Here is a 27,090-nt window from a genome sequence, read left to right as displayed (position 1 = left end):
GCCGCCCGCCCCTTAATAGGCTCGAGCTGTCGCATCCGCCTTGCGTTCGCTCTCCGGGTCTTGCTACCTCGCGGAGGACGCTGCACAGACTTTGCCGCCAGTCTCCTAGCTCTCCTCTCCAAGTCCGCCGCGGCGAACATGGTGAGTGATCCGCAGCTCGGGCGTCCGCCGAGGGAGGGACCGCGTCCCGCGGCTACAAGGAAGCTGCCGGGCCGCCGCCCGGGATCGTCTTCGGCCCGGCCTCGGAGCCTTCGATCCCGAGGTCTGCAGGTCCCCGGGGTGGGCCGCGGAACCCGGGGACTGTCCGTGTGGGCGCGGTTTTCCCCAAGGCCAGCTCAGTGACCCATGAGCCTTTCCAGCCCTTTCCACCGAGAAGGAAAAGGAGGATTTTATTGAACATCCTAGAGGGTGGGGTGATTGCTAGCGAGCGTGATTAAGAACAGGGTGGCCTTGCCGTGGCTTTGTTTGTCGTATCTGGCAATCAGCTTCAGTGGCACTCGCGTTGGGCTTGTCAAACTTGGCAGTGTCTCTTTTAACTCTTCCCTGCCGAGTCCGTCCATCCATAGCTAGAAATTTGCCGTCGCCTGAGAACATGGCTTTGCCACAACTTTGGGGTGAACATGATGTTGCTTCCCCGAAGCAAATTTTAAAACTTTCTGAAGGTTCATTTAATTACTCCAGGCCTTTAACAAGAGAAACCTTCGTTGTGCTGAGAGATGGTGGAGATTTTGAGTAATTTACAAACTTCTCTACCTCCAAACTGTTCCTCAAATCTGCTGGAAAACAGTATCCCAACTGGACGATCAGGTAGAACATTTTGTCACTGTAGTCTGCATACAGTGTTACCATTTTTGGTCAATGATTTTCTGGCAAGGCCTTGCCACACTGCTAGAAATATTATCCTGTTGCTGCATCTGTGCGCTTGGAAGCAGTTGGTACCAACTTATCTGTCTACAGAATGTTTTCATTGAATAACAACTTTGATTTTCCTTAGGATATAGAAACTGGCTTGCAGGTGCAGGCTGGTTCATTTAGTTTAAGTGGGTAGTTTTCTTGATCATGCTTAATAGTGTCTTGATAGTAAGTCCTGTTCTTCTTTGGGTTTAATGCTGTATCAGTTACAAATAGATCAGGCCCTGAAGTCTTTTGAACCTCTTTAAGATTTTAAATGTAAATGTATATACTGGTTTATAGTAAAGACTTAATCTAAAGGATTTGAGTTCTGATAAGTTTGAGCACTCATTGTAATGGAGTGCAGTGAAGTGGACTGGTGGCTGCTTTCTAGTCTGCTGATGATCTTTTCCCTTAGTGGCGAATGCAAACTTCATATTTAAATTGGGCCAAGCATTTTAAATGTGTAAATGCTTAGTTTAAAGCTTAACTTTCCTGTGTACATTCCAACTAAATAAAAGAGCCTGTTGTATTTCCTGGTACTTGGGGGAGAGAGAAAAACTAAAGGTGGGATCTTTTTTTTTTTTTTTTTTTTTTTTTTTTTTTCGAGACAGGGTTTCTCTGTGGCTTTGGAGGCTGTCCTGGAACTAGCTCTTGTAGACCAGGCTGGTCTCGAACTCACAGAGATCCGCCTGCCTCTGCCTCCCATTTTTACATCCAAGTGCTAATATATTTATTATGGTTTGAGGATGTGGGTGCTGGAAGTGCCATGGTTTTGTGGAGTCAGTTCTCCTTTCACCGTCGACTCTTGGTATGGAACTCAGGTTGTCAGACTCGCCTGGCAAGTGCCTTCACCTGATGAGCCATTTCACCAGTTCTGGGTGTGTTTTCAGTAAGATTTCAGAACACAGGCTCTTACTATGTTTGGCTTTGGAAGCATGGAGCATCTCCTTTCAGTCCAGTCATTAGAGGGTATTAGAGAAAGATAGTTTCTCCTTTTTTATCCCAGATTCTAGCAAACACTATTCTTGAAACCTTTTAGATTTATTGGAGAGCTGCTTTGTGTCCTTTTTTGAGGCAGAATCTCAACTCTGTAATCCAGAATGACACGAAACTCACTGTGAAGCCCAGGCTGGACTTGAACTTGAGGCAAGCCTGCCTGAGCCTCCAGGTGTTAGGCTCACAGGTGTTGGGGGTCTTGTTATAGCCCAGGTGGCCTAGCTTTCTGCTTTCTTATCCTCCTGAGTTCTGAGATTATAGGTGTCAGCTAATATGCTTAGCTTCTCCCCCTTTCCTTTCATTTTTCGAGACAGGGTTTTTCTGTGTGTAACAATCCTGTCTGCCCTGGAATTCACTATGTAGACTAGACTGGCCTCAAAATCAGAGATATCAGCACCATAGACCAGCTCCCCCCTTACTTTTTTTTGGGGGGGATGGTAGTGGAGAGATTAAAGTTTAATTGCATATGGGTTTGTTTTAAATTAGAAGAATTACTTCCTGGTGCTCATTAGGTCTTCTAGAAGCAGTTGGAATAAATCAAGTTGAAATCAGAAAAATGAGGTGTCATGTTTTCAAATGTCTCACTATGAAATATCATCATAAATGTCTCTATAAAATCCCTTCCCCACAGGGGAAACATGTACCCTCTGTTTGCACATGCCAAATAAAATTTCTGTGAGTGTACTGGGTGTGTCAGCTTCCTCATATGTGCAAAGATTATTTGCCAGCTCACCATTAAATTCCTAGCTTTATTTGCTCAGTTCTGTTGGGTACAGCTTGACACATCACATGTAGATTGGCTAGACTTTTCTTTAACCAAGGAATGCATTTGCAACATAGTTTTGTAGTTCTCTGGAAAGTAGGGTGTAGTCTGGCCTTGAAATAAGAGTTAAAGAATATGTGATAATGTAACCCTTAACTTTATACAGAATTCTTCTCTGAACTGAGTTAATTGACTTAGACTGAATTACCACTTTATTCTACACTTGGTGCTTAGCAAAAATACTTTTAATGATTCAGCTAAATAGGTTGGATATACATTTGTGTGCCCCTTTTGGTTTTGCAAGACAGGGTTTGTGGGGGGGGCGCTGGCTGTCCTGGGGGGGTCATATTTTGGGAATTTGTTATCACTGCAGCTAAATGTACATCTTGAGGAAGGATATGAACAGATCTTGTTAGAGAATATACAACAGGCTTTTCCTTTCCTCTTTTCTTTCTTTTTTTTTTTATATAATTGAAATGGTCTCACTATGTAGCCCAGGCTGGCCTCAAACTTAGGGATAGACCTTCTTCTGCCTCCCAAGTGCTGGGATGAAAAGGCCTATTCTTTTCAATCATCTATTTCCCAGAACACAGAATGATGGCAGATTTCTCAAACACCACTGCTTTTCAGAGGTCCATTTCAACAGTCACCTGAAGTTGACAGATTTCACTCTTTGACACTTTTATGCCTTTATTATAATTATTATTACTAATTTATGTGTGTGGATGTTTTATGTCTGTGTACTGTGTGGGTACAGTACCCAAGGAGGTCAGAAGAGGGTGTCCGATCCTTTGGAATGGGAGTTAACAAATGGTTGTGAGTTGCTATGTGGAAATTGACCCCAAGTTTTCTCAAGAGCAATAAGTTCTCTTAACTGTTAAGTCATCTCTCCAGCCCCTTCCCTTTTCATGCACTTGATTATACATATATGCATTCTTAATTCATGCTTCACTAATGTGTTAAATTATATATACATATGTATATATATATACATACACACATATATATATAATATATATATATTATATATTATACCTTGCCTATCCCCTTTCAGTTTTTTAAAAAAATTGTGTTCTGTTGGGAGAGAGTTTTTATCACATTTATTTAATTTATTGTGTTTACACATGCTTACATAGGTCTATATGTAGAAGTTAGAGAACAACTTGCTGGAGTTGATTCTCTACTTCTACCTTGTGGGTCATCATGCTTTTGGGCAAATGCCTTTTCTCTGAGACATCTCACCTACCCAGGGTGTTGGATTGAACTGCTGTATATTATTATTCCACTATAAAACTGTACAAGTTTAGCTGAGCGGTGGTGGGGCACACCTTTAATCCCAGTACTCGGGAGAAGAATGTGGATCTCTGTGAGTTTGAGGCCAGCCTGGTCTACAGAGTGAGTTCTAGGACCATCAATGCTACACAGAGAAACTCTAAAAACTATACAAGTTTATCCCTCTATTAGTGGACATTTGAACATTTTTCCAGTTGATTTCTCTAAACCTTTTTTTACCATAGTTGGTTTCCATCTCTGTGTGTGTCTCTTTGTATAAACAGAGACCCCTGGGTGGAGAGCATGCATATGTATTTTCTCCTCCTGGTATGTTTTACTTTGCATCTCATTAGCCTTTTGGTGGCTAAGAAATGTCTCTCATAAGCTTATGTGTTTGTATACTTGATCCCCAGTTGATGGAAATAATTGATACAAGCCTCCTTTCTATTTCTTTTTACCTAATTTGAGCCTTAAATCCCTTGCTTATCTGATGTGTAGAAAATGGTTTCTGTATTATTAGTGCTGTTTTTGTCTGTATTTTTTTTTTTTCAGTTGATGTTGGGCATGGATTCCCCAAAGCCTTACATAAGCAAGGTACCACCATGGATCCATGCAAATATAAGTTTGCATCTTATATTTTTATACATCTGGTATACCTGTGAACCTGACTTCATCTGAGCTGACTTAGAGCTACACAGTCAAGCACTGACCAAAACAAACAAACAAACAAACCCAAGAACATGGTTGTCAGTGCTGGATCCTCGTACCATGACTGGTACTCCTCCACATGTGTCTTTCCAGGTGTCTTAAGCTGCTAAATCACAGAGCACAAATAATTTCCCTTTATTTCACCTGCTGTTTCCAGCTTCTGGAGTGGTGGACTATAGAGTAGATAGTTCCTCTTAGTTGGGGGTTACAGAAACTTATCCCCTCCATTCTACACTTGTCTCTTTTTCCTGGGACAGCTCATTTAGCCAGAATACTAAAAATGGAGAGATAGTACAGTAATGAAGAGTACCTACTATGTTTGTAGAGGACCCAGGTTCAGTCCCAGCACCCACATTAGGTGGCACACAGCCACCTATATAACTCCAATTCTGAAGGACCCCACGCCCTCTTCTGGCTCCTGAAGGTACTGCACACACATGATGCACATACAGACAAGCAAGCACACATCTATACACATAATTATAAAATAAACCAAATACCCAGAGAATGTGTGGGAATTCTACTTCCTACTTAAATTTGTTGTGAACTAAACAGAAAATAAATAACGCCCACTTAAAAGGAATGATGCAAAACAAACTCATTGATTCTCATTCTCTGTCTGACAGGATCTCCGCTCTGTGTAGCTAGCCCAGGTTGGTCTTTAGCACTCTGTCCTCCTGAGTATGGGGATTGCTTGCATATGCTGCTTCACCAGGCATATCACAACAGTTTTCCATAAATAGAATTGGTTTCAGTGAAGTAGCACTTAACAGCATATAAAGGATCGGCAACGTTCTTACTTTCATATTATTGAAACTTCCTCCTTTCAGTAATAACCAAGTGTTTTGAGATGGAGCATATCATTCTTGACATCCGAAAGGCTCTGAGCCTTGGGAAACTGACTTGTGTATATAAATGCATTGTTTTTGTTTGCAAAACATCCTCTAGACCCAGTTCGGAGTGATTCAGTCTGATGTCAGTGTACAATTTGCTGATTGTATGTACATACCACAGAACATAAAACGTGAGATGATTGAAACACTATGAGCCTCATCCCTTTTAGATTGTTCCTGAAATCATATCCAAAAACAAAGTCTTATGTCTAACATTAGGAATATTTTTAAGTTTCCTTCTGCTCTTGCTTCCTTGTAGTGCTGTTCTAAGTGACAAGTTTTCACTTGGAATTATGCTTCTGAGTCACCCCCTAGCCCTTTTTCTCTTAACATTTTGCCATGAAAGGTGTAGAGTTAGAAAGCTACATCAGGTTTATTCAGCCCAATAATACTTCCAACAAATCTAGTTACATGCATCAGGATCTGCTGGACAAGGGTGCCATTGAATTCAGCTTTTAATCTGGAGTGACTCTTACTCCAATTCTGAACTAATTTTTTAGTGGCCAACCTCGCCACTAAACATGATACATGTTGCTTACTCAGTTCCATAGTTTTCTGTGTTGTGTTACAATTTAAGAATTTAGTTTTAGTAATATTAAAAACAAGTAAAAAAGAATTTAGTGTCTAGTTGCAGGCTCGTAAAAATCATGAAGTCTCTGCCACAGTAAGATATAAATAAGCACTTGAGGGATGGAGACCTCAAATCCCTCTTATAGCAGATACCCCATCGAAGGAAGACTATTACTTTCACATTTGTGTATGATGCTATAGGTTAAACCTCTTAACCTGATCACGGAAAAAGAAAAATGGATTTTCTGTCTACTGGCTTATCAATGTGATTTCATTTAGTTTTGAATATTTTCAACATACATTTGGTGCATTCTCAAATGGCTTATAGAGCTGAAGTTGATACAGGTTAAGATTGAGCATCTTACTTTGGGGCCATGTTTAAGTCATTGAGCTTTGAGGAATTCTCATGAAATTTTGTTACAGAATATATGTATATTTAATTCTTTCTCATTGCTCCTTAAAAATAAAGTAGCAGCAAAGGTGAACTTTATTTAAACCAGTATAATCATCACTTATTTGTGGCACTAGGTACCAGCTCAGGACCTTGTGAAATCACTCTCCTAAGCCATCCTTAGCCTTATCTCAAATATTATATCAACACTTGACTGATAGAAACATTAGTAAGTTTTACATATTTCCATTGTTGGAAATTCTGTATATATTTTCTATCTAAAGCACAACTCAGTCAGGATTGGTGTTGTGCACATATCATCCTAGAACTCTGGAGAAGGAGGCAGAGGCAGAGGCAGAAGGGTCTTGAGTTCTAGGCTTGCCTGGATGCTAAATAAGACTGTCTCAGCGCAAGTGCTTAAATATCCATTGGCCATATTTGACTTGTATTTAGATACTATGACTGTAGCTTAAAAAGTAGCTTCATATACCCAAGTTTCCCCTAATATATTTAACAGATTAATTAGCAATGGAATTTAGAACTTTAAAGTTGCTAATTAGAGTGAAATAAAATTTAAAGTCTAATTTCTTAGCCACATATTTAAAGTAGTCATTAAATCATATGGTTTATGGTTAGTGGTGGCCTTTTTGGACCAGCCATATTTGTTATGAATTGCTTTATTCAATTTGTGGTGTGAAGTTAGCTTGAATAGTACTGACACTTTATTTGTACTTCTGCACATAATCTGAGAAGCAGTGCTAAGAATGTCAGTTTCTTATTGTTTATGTATGTGTGCCTATGCCTGATTGAGTTTATGTGTTAGCACATGTATGCAGGAGCCCACAGAAAAGAGTGTTGATCCCCTGGAATTGGAATTACAGTTATAAGCCACCATATGGATTCAGTCCAAAAGCACTCTTAGCTGATGACCTATCTCTTCAGACAGCTTCTTTTATGATACTTACTAAGATGTTTTTAAAAGCCAGATTGTATCACTCTTTTAAGATGGGTCTGTACAGATGAATAATGCAGTCCCTTTTTCTCATAGTAGCTTACATAGATGTTACTGAATTATAATGAATATGAGATTATGAGGATTTTCTTTGTTTTGACAGACAAGTTAGTATAGAGATGGATTGTTTTAATTTGTATACCTCTGTTCTAATGCATTGGAAATTGAGGCTTAAGCGTTGAAACAATTGAATAGGACCCCACCTTTATACACATTGCAATTCAGTTTGAGTCTTTTCATGTAAATCCTTAGAGATGAGGGGAGTATTGCTGTGGTTGTTTAGATGATTCTGGCATACAGAAACTCCTCTTTTGTGAAATGAAACTGGATGGATTTGCTTATTGGATATCTTGAATCATAGAAAATAGCTTACAGGCCTAACACATGAAAGAACAAGGGAACTTGGAAGTGTTAACTGTGTGTCAGACATTGAGTTCCTTTGTCTCGTGTCATTCTTGTAGCAGCAATTCAGGTGTTACCTGTTCTATTGAGCCATACTGCCAAGCTGTTAGAGGAGTGTTTTTGGAGTCTGGTTTTGCCTCTTTCTCTATGGCCTTTGATTAGTTGCTGTTTTGTTCCTCAGTTTTATCACTTTTCATTTCTTGCTAGATGAATGGAAAAAGCCAAAACCACTTATTTGTTAAAACAAAACAACGGATTTCTGCCTAGCTGGTCCCAGGGAAGCTAATCCTTCACAGTAAGAAAGAGCTGTGTGAAGAGTGTTTCAGGCAGGCAGGGGACCTCTTCAAGGGCCTTGAGAGAAGAATGAGCTTGGTCTGTGCCTTGCAGAAGGGCTTGTCAGGCTAAAATTCTACAAACAAGGGAGAAAAAGTAGTATGTCAGCTACTGTTGGTGTCACTGAATAGCAGAGTTAGTAGTTTAAGGGAGAAAGCTTTATTTTGGCTAATGGTGTCTGCCCACGATTGTCTGACCCCATAGCTTTTAGGCTTGTGGTAGGACAAAAGGAGCATGATAGAAATGAACATTGGGGGAGAGCTGCCTGCCTCATGGCTACCAGGGAGCAGAGGTTAAAGAGTGGTCTGTGTCTAACCTACTTCCTCCTCCTGATCCCTGCCTCCTAAGAGCCATTGAAGTATATATAAATGGACAATACCTTCAGTTTCTCAGTTCTTTAAAAAATTAAATTTGGGAGCTAGCTAGCTACTCATGCTTCAGCTGTTTCACTTCTATTTTAGATGTTAATGGTCTACCTGATAACATTGATTCATGTTAAATTTAAATTCATTTTTAAAAGATATGTTATCTTTGCTTAAACTTTTATGCATTTGCACCGTTTCTTCAAAATAGTCTGATTAGTGAAATTAGGGTATTCTATATAGCAGAAACAACAGGGTGAATTGATAACCTGAAAACCAGGAGGGTTTACTTGCCAACTATTTAGCCAACAAGGAAGTAGTGTCCAAAAAATATTAACTCAGGAGCAAAGTCCCAAATGATTTGATTACAAGGAGCAAATGGTGTCTGGTGTGGTGGCACGCATCTATAATTCCCCCATTTGGGAGGCCAAGAGGGAAGATTGTGAGTTCCGGGCAGTTCTTTAAAAACATAGTGGCATAGTGATAACAAATATAGTGATTATATATTAGTTGATTTTGTGTCATGTTTTTGTGACTAGTGTTGCAGTAAAATGGCATTTATCAGACATCTTTTTGACAGGCTGATTTGATTTCTTTTGTATGTATATAACCAGTGAGATAGCTAGATTGTGGGAGCACTATTTTTAGTGTTGTGAGGAACCTCCATATTATTTTTCCATAATGCTGTATACATTTACATTCCCACTAGTGATATGTGGCAGATCACCCTTTTCTGCATCTTTGCCAGCATAGATATATTTAGGTTCTTAATGGTGGCCTTCCTCACGGGAGTGTGGTAGACTGTGCTTTGTTTTAGATTGTTAGATTGCCCTTCTGACTAATCCACAATTGGTCATTTATCTTTGAAAAAAGATCTGTTCAGCATCCCCCGGTCCCCCCTCCCCCCCCTCGTCAGATTTCTGCTATTTTTCTGTTGGGTTTCTTGTCTCTTTTGGATCCTCATCCCTCTTTGGATGAATGGCTTGCTAATGTTTTTTCATTCTTTGCTGGATGTCTCTTCACTCCTGTATCCTTTGTTGTACAGAAACCAATTGGTTTGATTAAAAAGTCCACCTACCTGTTTTTACTTTTGTTGCCTGTGTTCTGGGGAAGCATATCCAAAAGCCATTGTCTACTCAGTGTCTTGAAGGTCACCCCTGTGTCTTGTAATAGTTTCATGGTTTGGGGTGTCATGTTTAGGTCTTTGTGTACTTTGACTTGATTTTTTTTTATGTGTAAGAGATAGGGGTCTAGTTTATTGTTTGTGTTGAATTTCCTAATTTCCCGGCATCATTCATTAAAGACCCTATTCTTGCTCTAATGTAAGTTTTTGGTGCTTTTGTCAGTGATTTGTTAACTATAGATTTTGGAATTATTTCTGGGTTCTCTGTCTTCTCCATTGTCTGCATGTGTATACTTCTATGCTAGGACCATGCTGGAGTTTTTTTCCCCCTTGTATGTTTTGAGATATGAGGTATTAGGATGTTTCTGGTCTTTTCTTCTTGCTAAAATACTTTTGACTACCCAGGTTTCTTTGGTTCTATATGGATTTTAGGATTGCCTTTTCTTTCCCTTCCCTCTCTTGTTGTAGCCTAGACTGGCTTCATACTCAGTGTGTAGCCAAGACTGTATTTGAACTGCTGATCCTCCTGCTTCCAGTTCCCAAGTGTTGGAATAGCAGGCGTGTAACACCATTCCATCTTCCTCTTTCTGTTTTGTGAAGAAAACCATTGCTATTTGGGTAGAGATCACATTGACTGTAGATTTGCTTTGATAGTATGGATATTTTAACAACACTTTCAAGCTGTAAACCCTTCTGGGATGTCTTTTCTATGTTGGTGTGTAGTTTCCATTGTTCTCTCTGCTATGTTTTGTAATTAGCATTGTGTATAATAATCCATTCCCTTGGCTAGATGGAGGCCTAAGGGGTTTGGTTTTGGTTTTGCTTTTTATGATGTAGTGCTAGAGATGGGGGCTATGCCTTGTACCTGTTAGGTAAGGGTTCTGTCGCTGGACTGCAATCCTTCGTCCCTGGGAAGGGTTTTTTGTTGCTGCTGCTGTTTTGGCAGTACTTTTTTTTTTCTCTGCATTTTTTTTAAAGATTTTATTTATTTATTTATTTATTTATTTATTTATTTATTTATTATGTATACAACATTCTGCTTCCATGTATATCTGCACACCAGAAGAGGGCACCAGATCTCATAATGGATGGTTGTGAGCCACCATGTGGTTGCTGGGAATTGAACTCAGGACCTCTGGAAGAGCAGTCGGCACTCTTAACCTCTGAGCCGTCTCTCTAGCCCTTTGCTCTGCAAGTTTACTATTGGTACATGAAGATGCTACTGATTTTTATATCTTGGAACTTACGGAATTCACGTCAGACTTTCAGAGAGAGAATCATGTTGTTCCTCTCCTGTCTAGCTATCCTGTAGCTCTTTCCCTGACCTTGCTGCTCTGGGTAAGACTACATTCTGGGCAGGAATGAATGGTAAAATGGGTGTTCTTATCTCTGATTTTACAGGGACTAATTTTTGCTTTCCCTGTTCAAGATGATGTAAAGACATTTTATTTTTTCAAATATTAGCAAATCCATGAGACATTCTCTCTACTTGGTAAGACTAGTACACACCTTGTTTTAAGTAATGCCTTTAAATGTTTTCGGCTGCAGAATTAAATGGGCCTATGGCAATAACTTAGATCACACAAACTTATAAATGTGTTGTTTTATGGCATATTGATTTCTTAGACATGCTCTTGAATATTGATTAGTGTATACATTTACATCTCTTACATAGCGTTTATCCTGAAATCTATATGAACGATGATGTTCACATATTAAACAGTTAAAAGTAAAAATATACATATTTATAAGTTTCAAGACAAAAATATTACTAAACTTTTACTGGTTAAGTCAACATCTTCTTGGCAGCATCAGTGTTCTAACTGGTGGGTGGGGGATTAAGATACATAGGGCAGAGTAGAGTGATAAAGACACTGGCGGGATGGGAATGGAGGGGTAGTGATAGAATGCCTGCTTAGCATGTACAAGGCCTTGCTTGGTCCTAAAGCTGCATAAACAAAAACAAAGTAACAATTTAAAAACACCCACTAACAACTCTTGTTCTTCAACAGATAGTTAGGACAACATGGGATAGATAATATTACAATAATAGAAATAACTATACTCTTTATCAGCACATTATGCAGATTTTGGGTAGAGCCCATGATGAGAGACTTCTGCCTTCCCAGAAGAGGATCTCAGCTGACCCTGCGTGAGGGCAAGCAGATGAGTGGAGAAACTGTGTAGCACCACAAGAGAATGGGAGATGTTCAGGGATGCTTAATAATGAGCTCAGATCATTAAACAGCTCGTAAGTAGCAAGTAGAACTTCCATTTGGTCTGCTGCATAAGCCTCAGTAGTGACTGAGGATATATTTTAGTTAATTAACTTAGTTTTGGGTTTTCAAAATAGTTTCTTTGGGTAGCCCTGGAACTTGGGCTGCTCCCAAACTCAGCGATCCAGCTGTCTCTTCCTTGAGTGCTGGAATTAAAGGCATGTTCCACCATTTCTGGCTTCACTTGGCTTTTTCGAATGAAGCGGTATTAAAACAGAGTTAGCATGAAACATTTTCTGGATCACTGGTAACTGATGCGGTAACTGCAGTTAGCGTATGGTGTGGTGGCCCTGGAAGAGAGGAAGGGGGGTGGGGGAGTAGGGCAGGCAGTGGTACTGCCAGCATACTCTTGCCATTAATGGCAGTCCTGCAGGCATGTAGCTTGACAAATGGAGCAGAAACATGAGTTTAGCCATCTTATCTCCTTTGCCAGGCATCTTTAAGTAAAGGTATAATCTGTAAAAATGTGCTTCATACCTCCCAACATTTTCAGTTTATCAGGATATTAGAGAATCCCTGTGTGTTTCTTGATTAATGCATACTGAGAAGGTTTTAGGATTCATTTGCTAGTCTGGTCACATCTTTCTTCATTGTGAATGATAGCTTCCTAAAGTAGTATAGTTGAACCTTTTATTTTTGAGATTATAATATAATTACAACATTTATTCCTCCCTCCAAACCATCCCATATACCCTCCCTGCTCTCCTTCAAATTCATGACCTCTTCATTGTTGTTGCATGTACACACACACACACACACACACACACACACACACACACACACACACTCCTAAATGTAGCTTGCACAGTCTGTGTGATGTTACTGTGTGATGTTACTTGCATGTGTTTTCAGGGCAGTCTGGAGAAGCCAGTTGGTGTGCTCCTCCCTGGAGAAGACCACTTTTCTCTCTCTCAGCTCTCCTCAATTTGCTATAGTTTTTTTTGTGTAGGGTTGAGGCCTCTCAGGGTCTTTTCCCCATCCAGCTTGGCATGTCCGTTGGATGTGGTGTCATCCTTGTTCAGTCATGTTGGTGAGGCTTTCTGTAGCTCTTACATGACTAGAAGACAAAAATCTCATAGCAAATGCCCTGATGCTCTGGCTCTTACAATCTTTTCTTCCCCTCTTCAGCAAAGTTCCCTGAGCCTTAGGTGCAAGAGTGTTTTACAGATGTGTCCAATGGGACTGGACTCCACAGCTCTGTCTTCTGATTGGTTGTGGTTTTCTGTCTTGGTCTCTGTTGCAAAGAGAGGTTTCCTTGATGAAGGGTGAGGACTATACTTATCTGTAGGTATAAAGACAAATATTTAGAGTGTACTTAGAGATTGTGCTGGTTTAATAAAGTGGTGGTTGTAGATTCTCCAAGATCCATGACTTCATTAGCACTGAGTAGTTAGCTGAGTTCCCAGTACCAGACATGGTTTCCCTCTTGTTGAGTAGTTCTTAAATCCAATTAGAGAGGTGTCGGTTGCTGCCAGGGTATGTGCGTCGTTTCTGCACTCTTAGGTTACCCTCTCATTCTGGCTGTTGATATGGTTCATAGGTGTCATAGCTGGGCAGGACTGTTGGTTGACTTCTGCTCACTTCCAGTTCAGGGGCCTTTGAACCCTGTTTCTGAAATGCATGTTGTCTTCAGCAACAGGGACTAACCTTCCATCTATGGGAACAACCAAGGGCAGCAGCAATAGACTGTATGTTATGGAGTCTTTTGTACGGTCTGGCCAACAACTCAAAAGAGGGCTTCTTATATCTGGTATTGAGGCTTTTGTTAGGTGATCTTTGACTGATAGAGGGAGCATCGTTAGCTCTGATGTCAAAAGTTCATTAAAACTGTGTGTATATTTATATTGAGTATATTTAAAATGTTTCTCTTATCTATCTCTATTGGGCATTTCTTTGCTAGCTGTGTGTGACGAGAGACAGAGGGGGGCGGGGATGCAGGTGCTCATAAGGTTAAAAGAGGGTGAGATTCCCTGAAGTTCCAGGTGGTTGTGAGCCTCTGCAAGAGCAGTGAATATTCTTAACTATTAAGGCGTTTGTCCATCCCCATGGTATTATAGTTATTTTGTTTATATGCGTGCATGCATACCTGCCACAGTACACACATTGAGGAAAGAGGACAACTTGTAGGCATTAGTTCTTCCTCCCACCATATGAATTCCATGGATTGAACTCAGATGGTCAGTCAGACTTGGTAGCCAGCACCTTTACCTGCTGAACAATCCTGCTTGCCCCTTTCTTTGCTATTTAACCACCTAATATATTAATATTTATTTATTTTAGTTAGCATGCAAAGTATTAGGCTTTATTATGTAGTTTCAAACAAATTTTATTTTTCTTAGTTGCTCCCTTCCATTGTTTCTCCAGTTTTTGTAACTCCCACTACCAGTAATGTACTTTCTACTGTCATTGCACATGTGTTCTGATGCCCTGTCCCTTCTTCAGCACACCACTAAATATTCATGAAAAGAGAGAGATGGATACTCAGCCAGATGCCACAGTTCTGGTGAACAAGAAACAGAGGGAATCTCTGATTGAGGAGATAGTCTGACTTGTTACTACCCTGCCCTATGCCCCTTGTAGTGTAACTTGCCTCTTTTTTACTATAAATAAATAAATTCCTGTTTCAGATACAAGTTTCTTTAAATTTACTTTTATTTTATGTTCATTGGTGTTTTGCCTGCATGTATGTCTGTGTGACTGTGTGAGGGTGTCAGTTACCCTGGAACTGGAGTAACAGACAGGATTAAGCTGCCGTGTGGGTGCTGGGAATTGAACCTATGTCCTATGGAAGAGCAGCCAGTGCTCTTAACTGCTGAGCCATCTCTCCAGCCCCCAAATACAAGTTTTAACTTGACCGATAACCAAAGGCTTTACTAAGACCTGGCAATGTGGCTCACTGAAAAGTTGAAGATGCTCTAACTGGATCTTCTGGTTAATAATAATAATAATTAGCATGCACTTACGGAATGGCTTTGCCAAGCACTGCATTCTAGTGTGTGGCATTTGTGGTTCCACCTGTCCTCTTGAGTTAGCAGTACAGAAGGAGCAGCTCTGACTGCCCAGGGGAAGGGTGGGGTGCTAGAGGATGCTAGGGGATGTCGCTTCTCTGCAGAGAAAGATCTAAAGTGAAGCATTCCCAGTTCTGTTTAGGAGACCAGTATAACCAGTTTTTTGTTTGTGTGTTTAAGGCATTTTTCTCTACTTATTTAAAGAACATATTCTCAGTTAGTTGCAAATTTTTCAGAATGATCAGGGCCAACATTGCTTTTTCTGGTCTCCATAAGCTTTTCCAGTTCTTCATTTCTTTCCCAATAGCCAGTGCTTCTTCATAAGGGATGAAATAAAATGTCTTCCTTTAAGCCACCTGGAAGAATTAAGCCTTTGCTTAATTTGCTTAAGTTGTGTTGTTTTGCATGAAACTTTGGCTTTTCATTTTTACTGCTTTGAGTCTTCCAAACAAATATAACATATACTTTTAATAAGCAATGACAAGTTTGTGGTGCACACCTGTAATCCTAGCACATAAATGTTGAGGCAAGATAAATTATTAATTTGATGCTAGCCTGGGCTATATAATGAAACCCTGCCTGTCTGTGTGTGTGTGTGTGTGTGTGTGTGTGTGTGTGTGTGTGTGTGTGTGTTAGCAGTTTGCTTCCCTCAAAATTGCTTCTTTGCCTTTAGAGACATTAATCTGTTTTTTCATAGTATAATAACTGAACTTCCAAGTGACATGAGTCTTTAGCAAAACGGTGTACTGCTTCCCAAGACAGAAAGTTGTGTAATACATTTTATAAATTTTTTTGCCCAAAACATACTATTTTAGTATTGTGTTAGTTTTGTGTGCACTTTTAGAATTTCTTAAAATCGAATTAATAGTTTACTTATTGTCTCATATATTTCCAGTGTTCTGACTCATGGTGATGGCTACCACAATAAAAGGCAGGAAAGAAATGCTGGCATAAGCTGTTTTGGGCCCACATGTTTCCCTAGAACAGCTGGAGTGGGGATTTTGTAATTTAGGGTCAGACCTCAGTGTGACTGGAAGTCAGCCTTTATTTTTGTGTGATCATTTATTCTCTTTTCAGTAGGATGACTAAGCTGGAAATGTCAGCATACTCTGAAGAATGAACTCTGGGATTCCAGAGCTAAGGAACAGAGGGATATATATTGTTCAGGAGGGAATCACTAATTTCCCTCACTCTTCCCATTGAATTCTTTCCTTCCTTCCTTAATTTTTTTTTTCATTAGGATTAAAGTGTGGTGGGTTTTCATAATGTAGCCAAGGTGAGGTGTCCTACTTGAGTATAACAGTGAGAAATGAACCCCTCTCTGATGTTCTGATTTAGGATGGCCTGCTGTTAGTGATCATCACATTTAGGTTTGGACTGATTCAGTGGTTGATAGAAATTAAAGGCTCAAAATTTGATATCTTAAGTTTCAAAGATTGCCACTTCCTCTTATGGTAGAATTGAGAGACTTGCTCTTCCAGCTTATTCTGCCATTTCCAAGATTATACCCAGTGTCTGTGTTATCTGTAGCATAATTTGTGTTTGACTAGTGACTATTCAAGGACCATGTACTTCATGAATCTTTAATATTGATTTAATATCATTTTTAAAGATTTATTTCATTTATGTATATGAGTCCTCTATCTGCCTGAACGACTTTTATACTAGAAGAGAACATCAGATCCCACTATAGATGGTTGTGAGTCACCATGTGGTTGCTGGGAATTGAACTCAGGACCTTTGGAAGAGCAGCCAGTGTTCTTAACTGCTGAGCTATCTCCAGCCCCAATGTTGGTGAGTTTTATAAATCTCTACCAGAAGAGAATCGGACAAGCATAAAACCCACTCTGCTTGAAGCCAGATCAGCAGCAGCTGTTTTGATGCACAGTGGCGTGTGGGTTCCTGTTCTCCAGTGGTTCCTGGTACAGAACACAGAGAAATTTCTGCTGTGAGCACCATAGCTTTTTAAGGTAGTCAGAGCGCTTGGGGAAGCAATCTATTTTTGCTCTCAGATTCCTTCCATCTCTGCAGCAACGTAGTGTTCCCTGGTTCAGAGGCTTTTCAGTGGTCTGTGTTGTTTCAACTGTGCAAACTTTAAATCTAAAGTGGAATTTGATGTAATTTTATTTAAAATAAATTTATAGGCTCTTGACCCCTGAGTAGTTAAATGAGTACTGAAAAGTGAAACTGATAGGAGAGGCCTTTTCTTCTCACCTTTTCTTGAAGGAACCTGACAGGCCCTGCCTGGTGATACTTCTGAGATGAGAGTCCTGGGCTGGGGTGGGTAGGCCTGGACAGACAGTCTTTGTGTTGGGGAAGCATAGTGCCTCTGCTCCATAAAGCCGTGAGTCACCTTGATGTCTTAGGATAACAGAACCACTGAAGTGAGTCCTCACAGCTGGCGGTCCAGACTGCCAGGGTGAGCTCTGTTTTAATGCAGTCAGCTTCTTCTGTGACCCTGTGTGGTTTGGCTTAAGAAGCTATGAAGGGGCCCATAGCTGTTCAGGTGTCTGTGGCACAGATCTTGGACTCAGGCCACCGGAACATGAAAGGACTCTGTTTCATCACAGCTTACAGGGGAAGGGATAAAGATGGGAAAAGTAAATACAGCAGTGAACTAAACATTAATCATATTTCATCAAGATTTAGGGCTAAATTTTAGCAGTAGTCACCAGGATCTTATGAATGTAGATTCTTAGGCTCTACCAAATATATTGTGATACCCACACATTGTGACTTAAAACCAGCACAGGTGATGTTTCTGATAGAAAAGGCTCAGACTGCCTGGATTGGAGCCAGCAACACTGCGGCTGCAGAATCGTGTTTGCTTTGTTTTCAGTTACAGTACACGATTGATTTCTAAGTCACTTTCAAGTTTTGTTTCAGATATTGGTTGAATAAATACAAAGCTTCCCGTGTTGCCCTCTGAGAATTAGGCAAGCATTAAATGGACTCAGTGGGTATTAAAAAAGAATAGTAAATGAGAGCACACGAGGCTGGAAGGGAAAGCTAGAGGAGGGGAGGGGGAGGTGGGGAGGGCTGGAGGAAGGAAGTGGGATGCACTGATCCAGACACATGATATGAACTAGAAATTTCTTTAAAAGTATTTTAAAAAGAAAGACCTGATTGTTGGTTAAAAGAAACTTAAGATATCAGTCTTACTGTGGACTAGAGAGGAATTGGAGTCTGTTTCTAGTTCTTCCTTGATAATATTATTTGAACATTATTTTCCATTTCTTGAAAAGATCAGAAAATACTACTAAAACTGTAAAAGGCTTCAAAGTGATTTTAAAAATACAAGTACACATGTGTAATAAGAATATGAGTATACTAAGGTTGTATAGTTTTTGTTTTCTGTCCAGTATTAATTTTCTGACTGCCACTGTATTAAAGTGCTGCTGTTCATTTACAGTATTTGCATTTATAAGAAAAATGTATGGATTTGATTAGCTAGATTGGAGGAGATTGTGAGCAGACGTGGATTAGATAGGACTGCATGGAGTGTATGTAGGGCTTCTTAACAACTGGATGATGAAATACCAAATTACTTTAATAATAAATGCTAGGTTCCCAGTATATCCCATTCCCCCACATTCTTGCAGGCATAACTTTTTCTCTTATATTTTTGTGACTAAGTCTCACTAATGTAGCCCAGGCTGGCCTTGAATGGCAGTCTTTTCACCACAGCTGTCAAAACTGCTTGCTTGGATATAGGCATGCACCATCACCCCCAAAAGAAAATTGCCAGTTAGCAGTAAGTCCCTTTCTCTTCCCCTGGCCCTGGAAACTACTAGTGTTAGAGATTCTCCTTTGGGGATATTTTATATAAATAGAATCGTGCTGCACATGGCCCTTTCTCTTTGGCTTCTTTTTTCTGAGGTTCATTTATGTTGTAGCATGTCAGTTCTTCATTTTTCCCTTATTGTGTGGATGTACTGCATTTAAAAATCCCTTCACTTAATGTACTTTGGGGAGGTTTCCATTTTTTGTCTGTGTGAATAATGGTTCTATACCAAGAACTGGAATTCTTAGGTGATCTGTTAACTCCATGTTTAGCTCTTTGAGAATTGCAAGGCAGGTGACCTGCTTGTATTTTTGCTGCTACAATATGAGATTCAGCTTGTCCATTCTGTAGGGTTTTCTTCACTTTTCATGGACTTTTTGCCTGTTACATAACTTGTTATTAATTTTGAGTATCAGTATTTTTACATTATTAACTCTTTAAGCTTGTAATTCTTGCTTTGGAAAAGCTAATGTGAACTGAAGCAATTAAAGAAGTGTACAGAATGGTGGTGCTGGAGTTAGTGTCCGTAGCACGTGAAGATGAACAGAAGACAGAAAGGTTAAAAACTGCTTCAAGAGCTTGTTTAATTTCCTGATTGAGAATAACAAGTAATAATATGACAAAGGGTTATTTTTCTGGTTAGCATAATCCCAGATTAAACTGATATTTATCATTAACAGTAAAAATTTTATTCTAATTCCAATTTATAATTGAAATATTTTATCAATAAAATATATGTATGTGTGCATATGTGTGTGCCTTCTTGTGTGATGGGGGTGGTGGTAGTGGAGGCCAGAGGTCACCCTCAGGTGTTGTTTCTCAGAAACTGTTCATCTTGTGTTTAAGACAAGGACTCTCATTTAGGGTTTATGGATTAGCCTTGGCTGGCGGCCACTAAGCCCAAGAGCTTGCAGTTGCTGCCCTCCCAATATTGGGATCACAAGCAACTATGATGCCCAGCTTTGCTGTGGATGTTGGGGATGAAACCCAGGTCCTTTTTGGCTTGCACAGAAAGCACTACACTTTCCCCTCCACATGGTAAATTGAAATTAAAAGCAAACCATTAATATTATTGAATATTGACTAGAGTTTTGAAATCTTTACATATTGTTTTTGTGTATGTGTGAGAGAGAAAGAGATGTTACGGGACTGGACTTTTTTCAGCCAAGAAACTGAAACCAAATGTCTGTTTGGCTTCATATAAAAGATTTTCAGGTATTATTAATATGCAAGCTAGGAAAGGCTCTAAGAAACCTGTAAGAAAAGCAATTCAGGGTCGGTGTATAGCTCAGTCAGTATGCATGCATGCATGAAGTCCCCAGCATAGTGTTAACCAGACAGTGTCAGACAACCATAATCACAGAAATTGAAAGGTGAGAAGTTTATAGTCATACTTGGCTGCACAGAGACCTTAACACCAGCCTGGGATCCATGAGACCCTGTCTCCAAGAGACAAGTTTGGGGGTTGGCGGTGATAACTACATTCAGCTGTTGAAGAAGCCCATCTGACATTTGAGACAGCAGAGGCCGCTACACTCAGTGTCCCCTTATCCCATGTAGTGGTGAAAATGGCTTATGCAGTATGTGCAAGTCTAAAGTCAATAATGGTCATACTTCTAAGATTTTAAGTATATGCCAATCTATAGCCAAAATGTAGTGTTTTATATTTGAACTTAACATTGTTGTAAGCTTTTTGCACATTTCTATTCTCATTCTAGGCCTCAGGAGTTCAGGTTGCAGATGAAGTATGTCGCATTTTCTATGATATGAAAGTTCGGAAATGCTCCTCACCGGAAGAAATCAAGAAAAGAAAGAAGGCTGTCATTTTTTGTCTCAGTGCAGACAAAAAGTGCATAGTTGTTGAAGAAGGCAAAGAGATCTTGGTTGGAGATGTTGGTGATACCATAACCGATCCTTTCAAGCATTTTGTGGGAATGCTTCCTGAGAAAGATTGTCGCTACGCTTTGTACGATGCGAGCTTTGAGACCAAGGAGTCCAGGAAAGAGGAGCTGATGTTCTTCCTGTGGTGAGCACTTAGAGCAGAGCTCTGTGGCTCTGAACTCCCCTCTCACTGTCAGTTCTGGGAGACCACATGGTCCTGGGGGTTGAGCCAGGACCATGCATGTGCTAGGCATTCCCAGACCCTCAAAATAATTTGTATGGAAGTTACGTGTTCATCATCTTAATATTAAGTCTTAGTTGTATCGATAGATTAGCTACATTGTCTACCTGAAAGAAGACCATTGTAGGTAGTTTATTTTGTGGATTCTTTTTTTTTTGTGGGTGGGGGGGGGTTTCGAGACAGGGTTTCTCTGTGTGGCTTTGGAGCCTATTCTGGCACTCGCTCTGGAGACCAGGCTAGCCTCGAACTCACAGAGATCCGCCTGCCTCTGCCTCCCGAGTTCTGGGATTAAAGGCGTGCTCCACCAATGCCCAGCCTATTTTGTGGGTTCTTAGAACTCATTTCTAAATCAAAATTCCCTACTTGCACCAAATGTTCCTACTGGTAACCCAAAGCCCCCCTTTAGCATGTCATGCTGAGCATCAGCTTGCTGGACTGGGCACATTCTTTACTTAGCTGTTTGTAGTTTGTTTCCTTTGAGGAGACTGATGCCATTCCTTCCTCATTGTGGTTTGCTATGTTCTAGTTAGGACCCCACTACCTACATAGAGATATTTAAATTTTAGTTGGTTAAAAAGATACCACTATATTTTGAGACAGGGTCTCAGTGTATAGTCCAAGCTGGCCTGGAACTAAACAGTAGCCCTTCCTAGTGCTGTAAGTACAGGCATGGTCTACCATGCCTAACTAAAATTCATTGTTTAGCTGAATAAATATCTGTATTTCCCATGTGTAGCCACTTGTAACTGACAGATATAGAACATTTCCATTGTTCTCTAGCATTTTTAAGTGATTTATTGGCCTTTTTCTAGTTATTTTAGTCTTTTCAACTATTTGACATTAAGCCTTAGACAGAAGTCTTGTTGCTGGGTATGGTGACACACACCTTTAATCCCAGCTCTTTGAAGGGAGAGGCAGGAGGATCTCTGTGAGTTCCAGGCCAGCCTGGGTATAAGGGGTCTAGGACTTAGGTCAAAAGCATTGAGATTTCATGGAAGGTAATGGTAGATTACACATCATTTCTGTTCCACTAAGGCTCTCCTGTACTCTGTTAAACCGTTATGTGAGCACTGTGAGCATGAGGTCAAGGTACACATGTAGGAATTAACAGTTTACCATCTGTGCAGAATAGTATATAAAGATTATTATTGGGGGCCTGGAGAGATGGCCCAATGATAAAAGTACTTGTGCTCTTGCAAAGGACCACGGTTTGTTTCCCCAGCACCAACATCAGGTATGGCCTCTCTGGCCTTTGTGGACACCTGCATGCATGTAGTACACATACAGACAAGTAGCCACACTCTTAGACATAAATAAAAATAAAACTTAAAAAGGTAATTATTCTTAAAGTTAGTAGAGTTTGGATTTCAGTGAGGTACACTCATTAAGCTTTATTTCTCCCATACACGAGTTTTACAGTGTTAGGACCTGGGGAAACAGCCCTATGAATAAAATCAGTAAAGTCCCTGCTTTGGGGGAATTTATAGCTGTGTGGCAGGTATGCTGGCTAAATAGGCTTTTCAGTTAGGCAATGATTTCTTTACTTGCTTTTTTGTTGTTGTTTTGTACCCTTTTCTTTACTGTGGTTACTGTACATATAACATTTACCTTCAGAGATGGGAAATGGAAAACTGATAGATTCTGAGACCTGTCTCATCTCCACTGGAGATTTTTTATACAATGGGGACTGCACTTTCTCTAAAGCAGTCTTTTCATTCTGGCATCTTCCTCTCTAGGGCACCAGAACAGGCGCCTCTGAAAAGCAAAATGATCTACGCAAGCTCGAAGGATGCCATCAAAAAGAAATTTCAAGGTATGGGCTACACTTACCTATGAATGTCTCTAAAACCCCTTATTTTCTTTGGAGAGCTTTGGCAACACAGAAGGGAGAAATGCCCTCTGAGTAATTTCGGTCACATTACATCTGCGGGCCCACGTTCAGGACCCTGTTCCTTTCCCATTGGCTGCACATCACTGTGTAGCTGGTTTTAAACTAAGTTCTTACATAGCAGGTGGGGATCTGATGGTTTATGTTACTTGTATTTAACTGTCTGCTGTTTTTTAATAAATGGGGAAGCATCCTATAGTAAGAAATTACCAATACGGAGTCAGGTAGAAATATAAGGGTATTTAATAGGGAAAAGCCTTACTTACAGAGCGGACCAGCCAGCCGGTGGTAGTCTGTACAGCAAGAAGCAAAGAGAAACCGAAACCGAAAACGCAGTCCCCCTACTCACTCTGACCACGCCCTCACAAGCCCTCAGGTACTCTTGTAGCCAGCCCCTAAGAAGGCGTGGCTACAGCTTCCCCTACAGCATCCTTTTATCTCAAGCTTTACTGTTCAATGGTATGATTTTAGGTAAATGATTCATCTGGGTCCAAAGGAAAATACACCCAACTTGAGCTGGCCAGTTGTATTTGACTTGCCACTGGGTAGCTGGTGTCCGGATGAAGTGGCCTTGGCCAGACTCCAGCCAGAAGTCATTGGTATGGTGGAAAGAGCATGAGGCATAAGCCAGAGGCTTGCACAGGGCTGAGTTTGCTGTCTATCTGCTGTGTGACCTTGGCTAGAACCAATAACCTCATGGGCCTTAATTCTCTCAGCTCTGGGGCAGCAGGCTTGATCTGAATGTTCTTCTGCCACCTCCCTTCCACTGCGGTGTCCGAGCAGTTGAGGGAGCCCAAGTTACAGGGTTTGCCCAGTGCTGGGGTCGTTTGTTTTCTGTGACTGGCTTTTGTATTCTTGGAGTAGAACTGATTTGCCCTCACTTGTATTAATGAGTTAAGGAATTCCTGCTTCCTTTCCCAAGCCCCACGGCTGCTCAAGTCAGTGGGTTCTGCGTGCATTTGCATTGATGTTGGGGCACCATAGTGTGCTCTCTGATATGTCAACTGATGCTTCAAATGACTTCTCAGTTTCAATACTTTGATGAAACCCAAGAGTTAAGGAGAATTTCTATGTAAGACTTGATTTAGGGATGTTAGATGATAGACACCTTGAAACTCTTTTTAGTGGAATCATCAATTGCTTTCTCAAATTAGTCCCCAGTTGTCTAAAAACTGACCTATTGTGCTTTGAGTTTGAGAAATGATCTTCAAACCATAGGCTAACTGTGCAGCTGTTTAAAACATAGCAGCTCTGTGCAGAGAAACTGCTGTGTGCAAGCCCACGGGTGAGCTAGTTCTACAGTGTGCTGATGGAATTGTCCTAAGGCCCCATCCACACCACTTCTTAAGTGTTCACTGCCTCAAGTGTGGCGTGTAATGCCACCACAGAGCTGTTTTCTGTAGCAGTGTTTTAGTTCATGCTTTTTTTTTTTTTTTTTTAAGAGAGATTCATTCTATGCATTTATTTATTTACTTATTTTTGGTTTTTCGAGACCAGGTTTCTCTTTATATTCTTAGTTGTCCTGGAAATCGGTCTGTAGACCAGGCTGACCTCAAACTTGGGGATTCACCTGTCTCTGCCTCTTAAGTGCTGGGATTATAGGCATGTGTCACCACGCTCAGCTTCTACTTTATTTTTAATTACGTGCATATGTGAGCATCAGTGTATGGGTTCATGCACATGTAAGTGCAGGTGCTCTCAGAGTCCAGAAGAGGGGACCAGATCCCATGGGTCTGGAGTCACAAACCATTGGTTGTAAAACACACTAGTGCTGTGTTGTGCACTGGTCTCTAGTCTTCTGCAAGAGCAAGAAGCACTCTTACCATTGAGCCATGTCTCTAGCTCCCATATTTCCATCTGTTTTAAATGCCAGGAGAAAAATTACTAGGCCTGCCTTTTTATTGAAGTACAGCATCTTTAGTAAAGTATGTATGTATTATTATGGAACTCTAAATTTCACAGACTGAACATAATGATTGTTTTTTTAATCTAATTACCAACCCCACAAAAACCTTTCTCGATGCTCACTTTCATTTGTACCATTCCCCTACCTTTTCCTGAACCCCAGTGGTAATTGGTACCCTAGCCTCTAACTGTATACATTAGCTGGGGCTGGTTTAGAGTTAAATAAATGGAATCCTAACAGGGTGTCCGCTTCTTTTTCTGGCTGTTTTCAGTTAGCATTATGTCTATGAGGTCATCATTTTGATTCATATGCTTATGCATTATTTCTTCCCATAATTGGATATAGCATTCTGTGGTCCGTAATATACAAGGGTCTTCAGTTTGCTACCTTGGAGAAATAAGTAAGCTGCTGCATAATTCTAAATAGAATTTGTTTTTCTCTCTAGGTATAAAGCATGAATATCAAGCAAATGGGCCAGAAGATCTCAACCGGACTAGTATTGCTGAAAAACTAGGTGGCTCCTTAATTGTAGCCTTTGAAGGATCCCCTGTGTAGATCATCAGCCAGTGCCACGAATTGAAGCTTCCATGTTTAACACTATCTTTCACTATATCCATAAAGCAAAAAATATTAGGCCAGATCTCACTGAGGGGAATTTGTCTTGTCATCTTTTAGAGTAAACTAAACTAAAAATTCTATAGATGTGTGCAAACACCACCACTCTACATAAATGTAGCCTCTAAAGTTTCATTGATGTGGAATTAAATTCTTATTGGCCAAATGCCTATTTTCATGAGGTGACATGTAAAGATTTTGTTAAGCCCAGGATTTTTAATAACACAGTTCACAAAATAGTACAAGGCAATGTGAAGCAAACTCTAATCTTCGCTAACCTCAGCAGTTACTTTTGTTTCTTTTGCTTAGAAAACTGATTGTAATCTATGTATAATTTTCATCCAAATTTTCTATTTTTCCTTGACTTAAACAGAATAATGAGATATAATTTTCTTTATAATGTGTACAACACTAATTTACACTAACAGCAGTAAGACTAAGCCAGGCAGTCTTCACTCTGCTGGATGTCATGAGGCTGCTTCAGAAGCGTGTCTGCTTAGAATTCACACTGATGTTGCAGAGCACCATGCAGAGCCCAGTGCTGGATGCAGCAAGCAGCACTGTCCCTGCAGTGAGAGGCTCCCTCGGCTGGGAAACTGCTTACGGTGACTTTGTCTTAGAAATCATGGTATATCCTCAGGAGAATGTTCAAAGTCTTGTAACAACTAATTATATTGCAAATTAGGGCTTCATTGTAATCTACTTTATTAATGAAAAATGATAAAGCAGTATATTAATAAGCCAGGGTGCTGTCAATCTTTAATTTCTCCTTCAGAACCCTGCTGCATCTGGTCCAGTAGGATGTAGAAGAATGTGGAGTACGTTTCCTCTGGGGCCTGGTAGGATGCAAACCCCTACAGCAGTTTACCAGCTGTGTGTGAAATGGGAAGCAGGTACCAGCAGGTGACACTCACAGGGGACTGCTGAACAACACTTGGATGTGATTGTTAACATCACAGGCATGACACTGACCAATGTAGAGATGCACAAACAGCTGAACTTAGGAGTAGCAATGCTGGCTTTATGTAATAAAGGAAGCATTTGTAACTTACCTTTGGTGTGATTGTCTGTTTTTGCTGTGATAAAGATTATGTCCAAAGGCAACTTGAGGAGGAAAGGATTTATTTCATCTTACACTACCAGAGTCCATCATTGAGGGAAGTCAGAGCACAACCTCGGAAATGGAGGAATGCTACTTACTGGGTTGCTCAGGGTTGGCGATGCCCACAGTGGGTGGGCCCTTCTGTATCAATCATCAACTAAGAAGATACCCCGAAGTCTTGCCTACAGAGCATTCTAATGGAGGCATTTTCTCAGTTGAGGTTCCCTCTTCTCAAGATAACCCCTAGGTTGTGTCACGTTGACACAAAACAAGCCAATATACTCTCCCTATACTGTGAGTCCTCTGACAAGGATGACTAGGGTCACAGGTCACTCCTGCTTAAATGAGAATGTTACTGTAAGAGTTAGATATCCTTTTCCTAATCCAAATGTCTATGTGAAGGATTTTGCAAGCCAAATTGAACTTTCATCAGACTTCCTTTAAAAGTTGGTTGCTTGTCACCCTCATCCTGAATCACTATGCAAAAAGCTTTTAGTAGCCATTGTAGCATACCCCATAGCCTATGAGGTCAAGAACAGCCCCGTGGGTGGCCCAGGTATTGTCCAGTGCTTTGTAGAACTGTTTCTGTTGTGAAGTGTGGCTCTGCTGCTGTCATCACCACAGCTCTGTGCTTCAGAAGTTCAGGTACACAAGTGTGTGTAGGTCAGGG

General features: G+C 40.5%; 1 protein-coding gene across 1 annotated transcript; it reads left to right on the top strand.

Annotated features, from left to right (window-relative positions):
• Dstn (destrin, actin depolymerizing factor) lies at positions 1-26,369 on the top strand. Its single transcript, XM_027421637.2, has 4 exons — positions 1-141; positions 20,506-20,813; positions 22,646-22,722; positions 25,149-26,369. Exons 1-4 carry the CDS (start codon positions 139-141, stop codon positions 25,256-25,258), a joined length of 498 nt encoding a protein of 165 aa, XP_027277438.1. The 5' UTR covers positions 1-138; the 3' UTR covers positions 25,259-26,369.
• The last annotated feature ends 721 nt before the right edge of the window (positions 26,370-27,090 follow it).

The sequence above is a fragment of the Cricetulus griseus genome, chromosome 6, assembly GCF_003668045.3.
Source record: "Cricetulus griseus strain 17A/GY chromosome 6, alternate assembly CriGri-PICRH-1.0, whole genome shotgun sequence".
Classification (NCBI taxonomy): Eukaryota; Metazoa; Chordata; class Mammalia; order Rodentia; family Cricetidae; genus Cricetulus; species Cricetulus griseus.
The sequence above is the reverse complement of the archived record's forward strand: the minus strand, read 5'-3'. Positions and strand labels throughout refer to the sequence as shown.

What these genes read in the sequence shown, in the direction of transcription:
- Dstn (XM_027421637.2), top strand. An exon ending in GAGCTGATGTTCTTCCTGTG is followed by an intron (nt 20,814 to 22,645) that starts GTGAGCACTTAG and finishes CTTCCTCTCTAG; the next exon opens with GGCACCAGAACAGGCGCCTC. An exon ending in CATCAAAAAGAAATTTCAAG is followed by an intron (nt 22,723 to 25,148) that starts GTATGGGCTACA and finishes TTTTCTCTCTAG; the next exon opens with GTATAAAGCATGAATATCAA.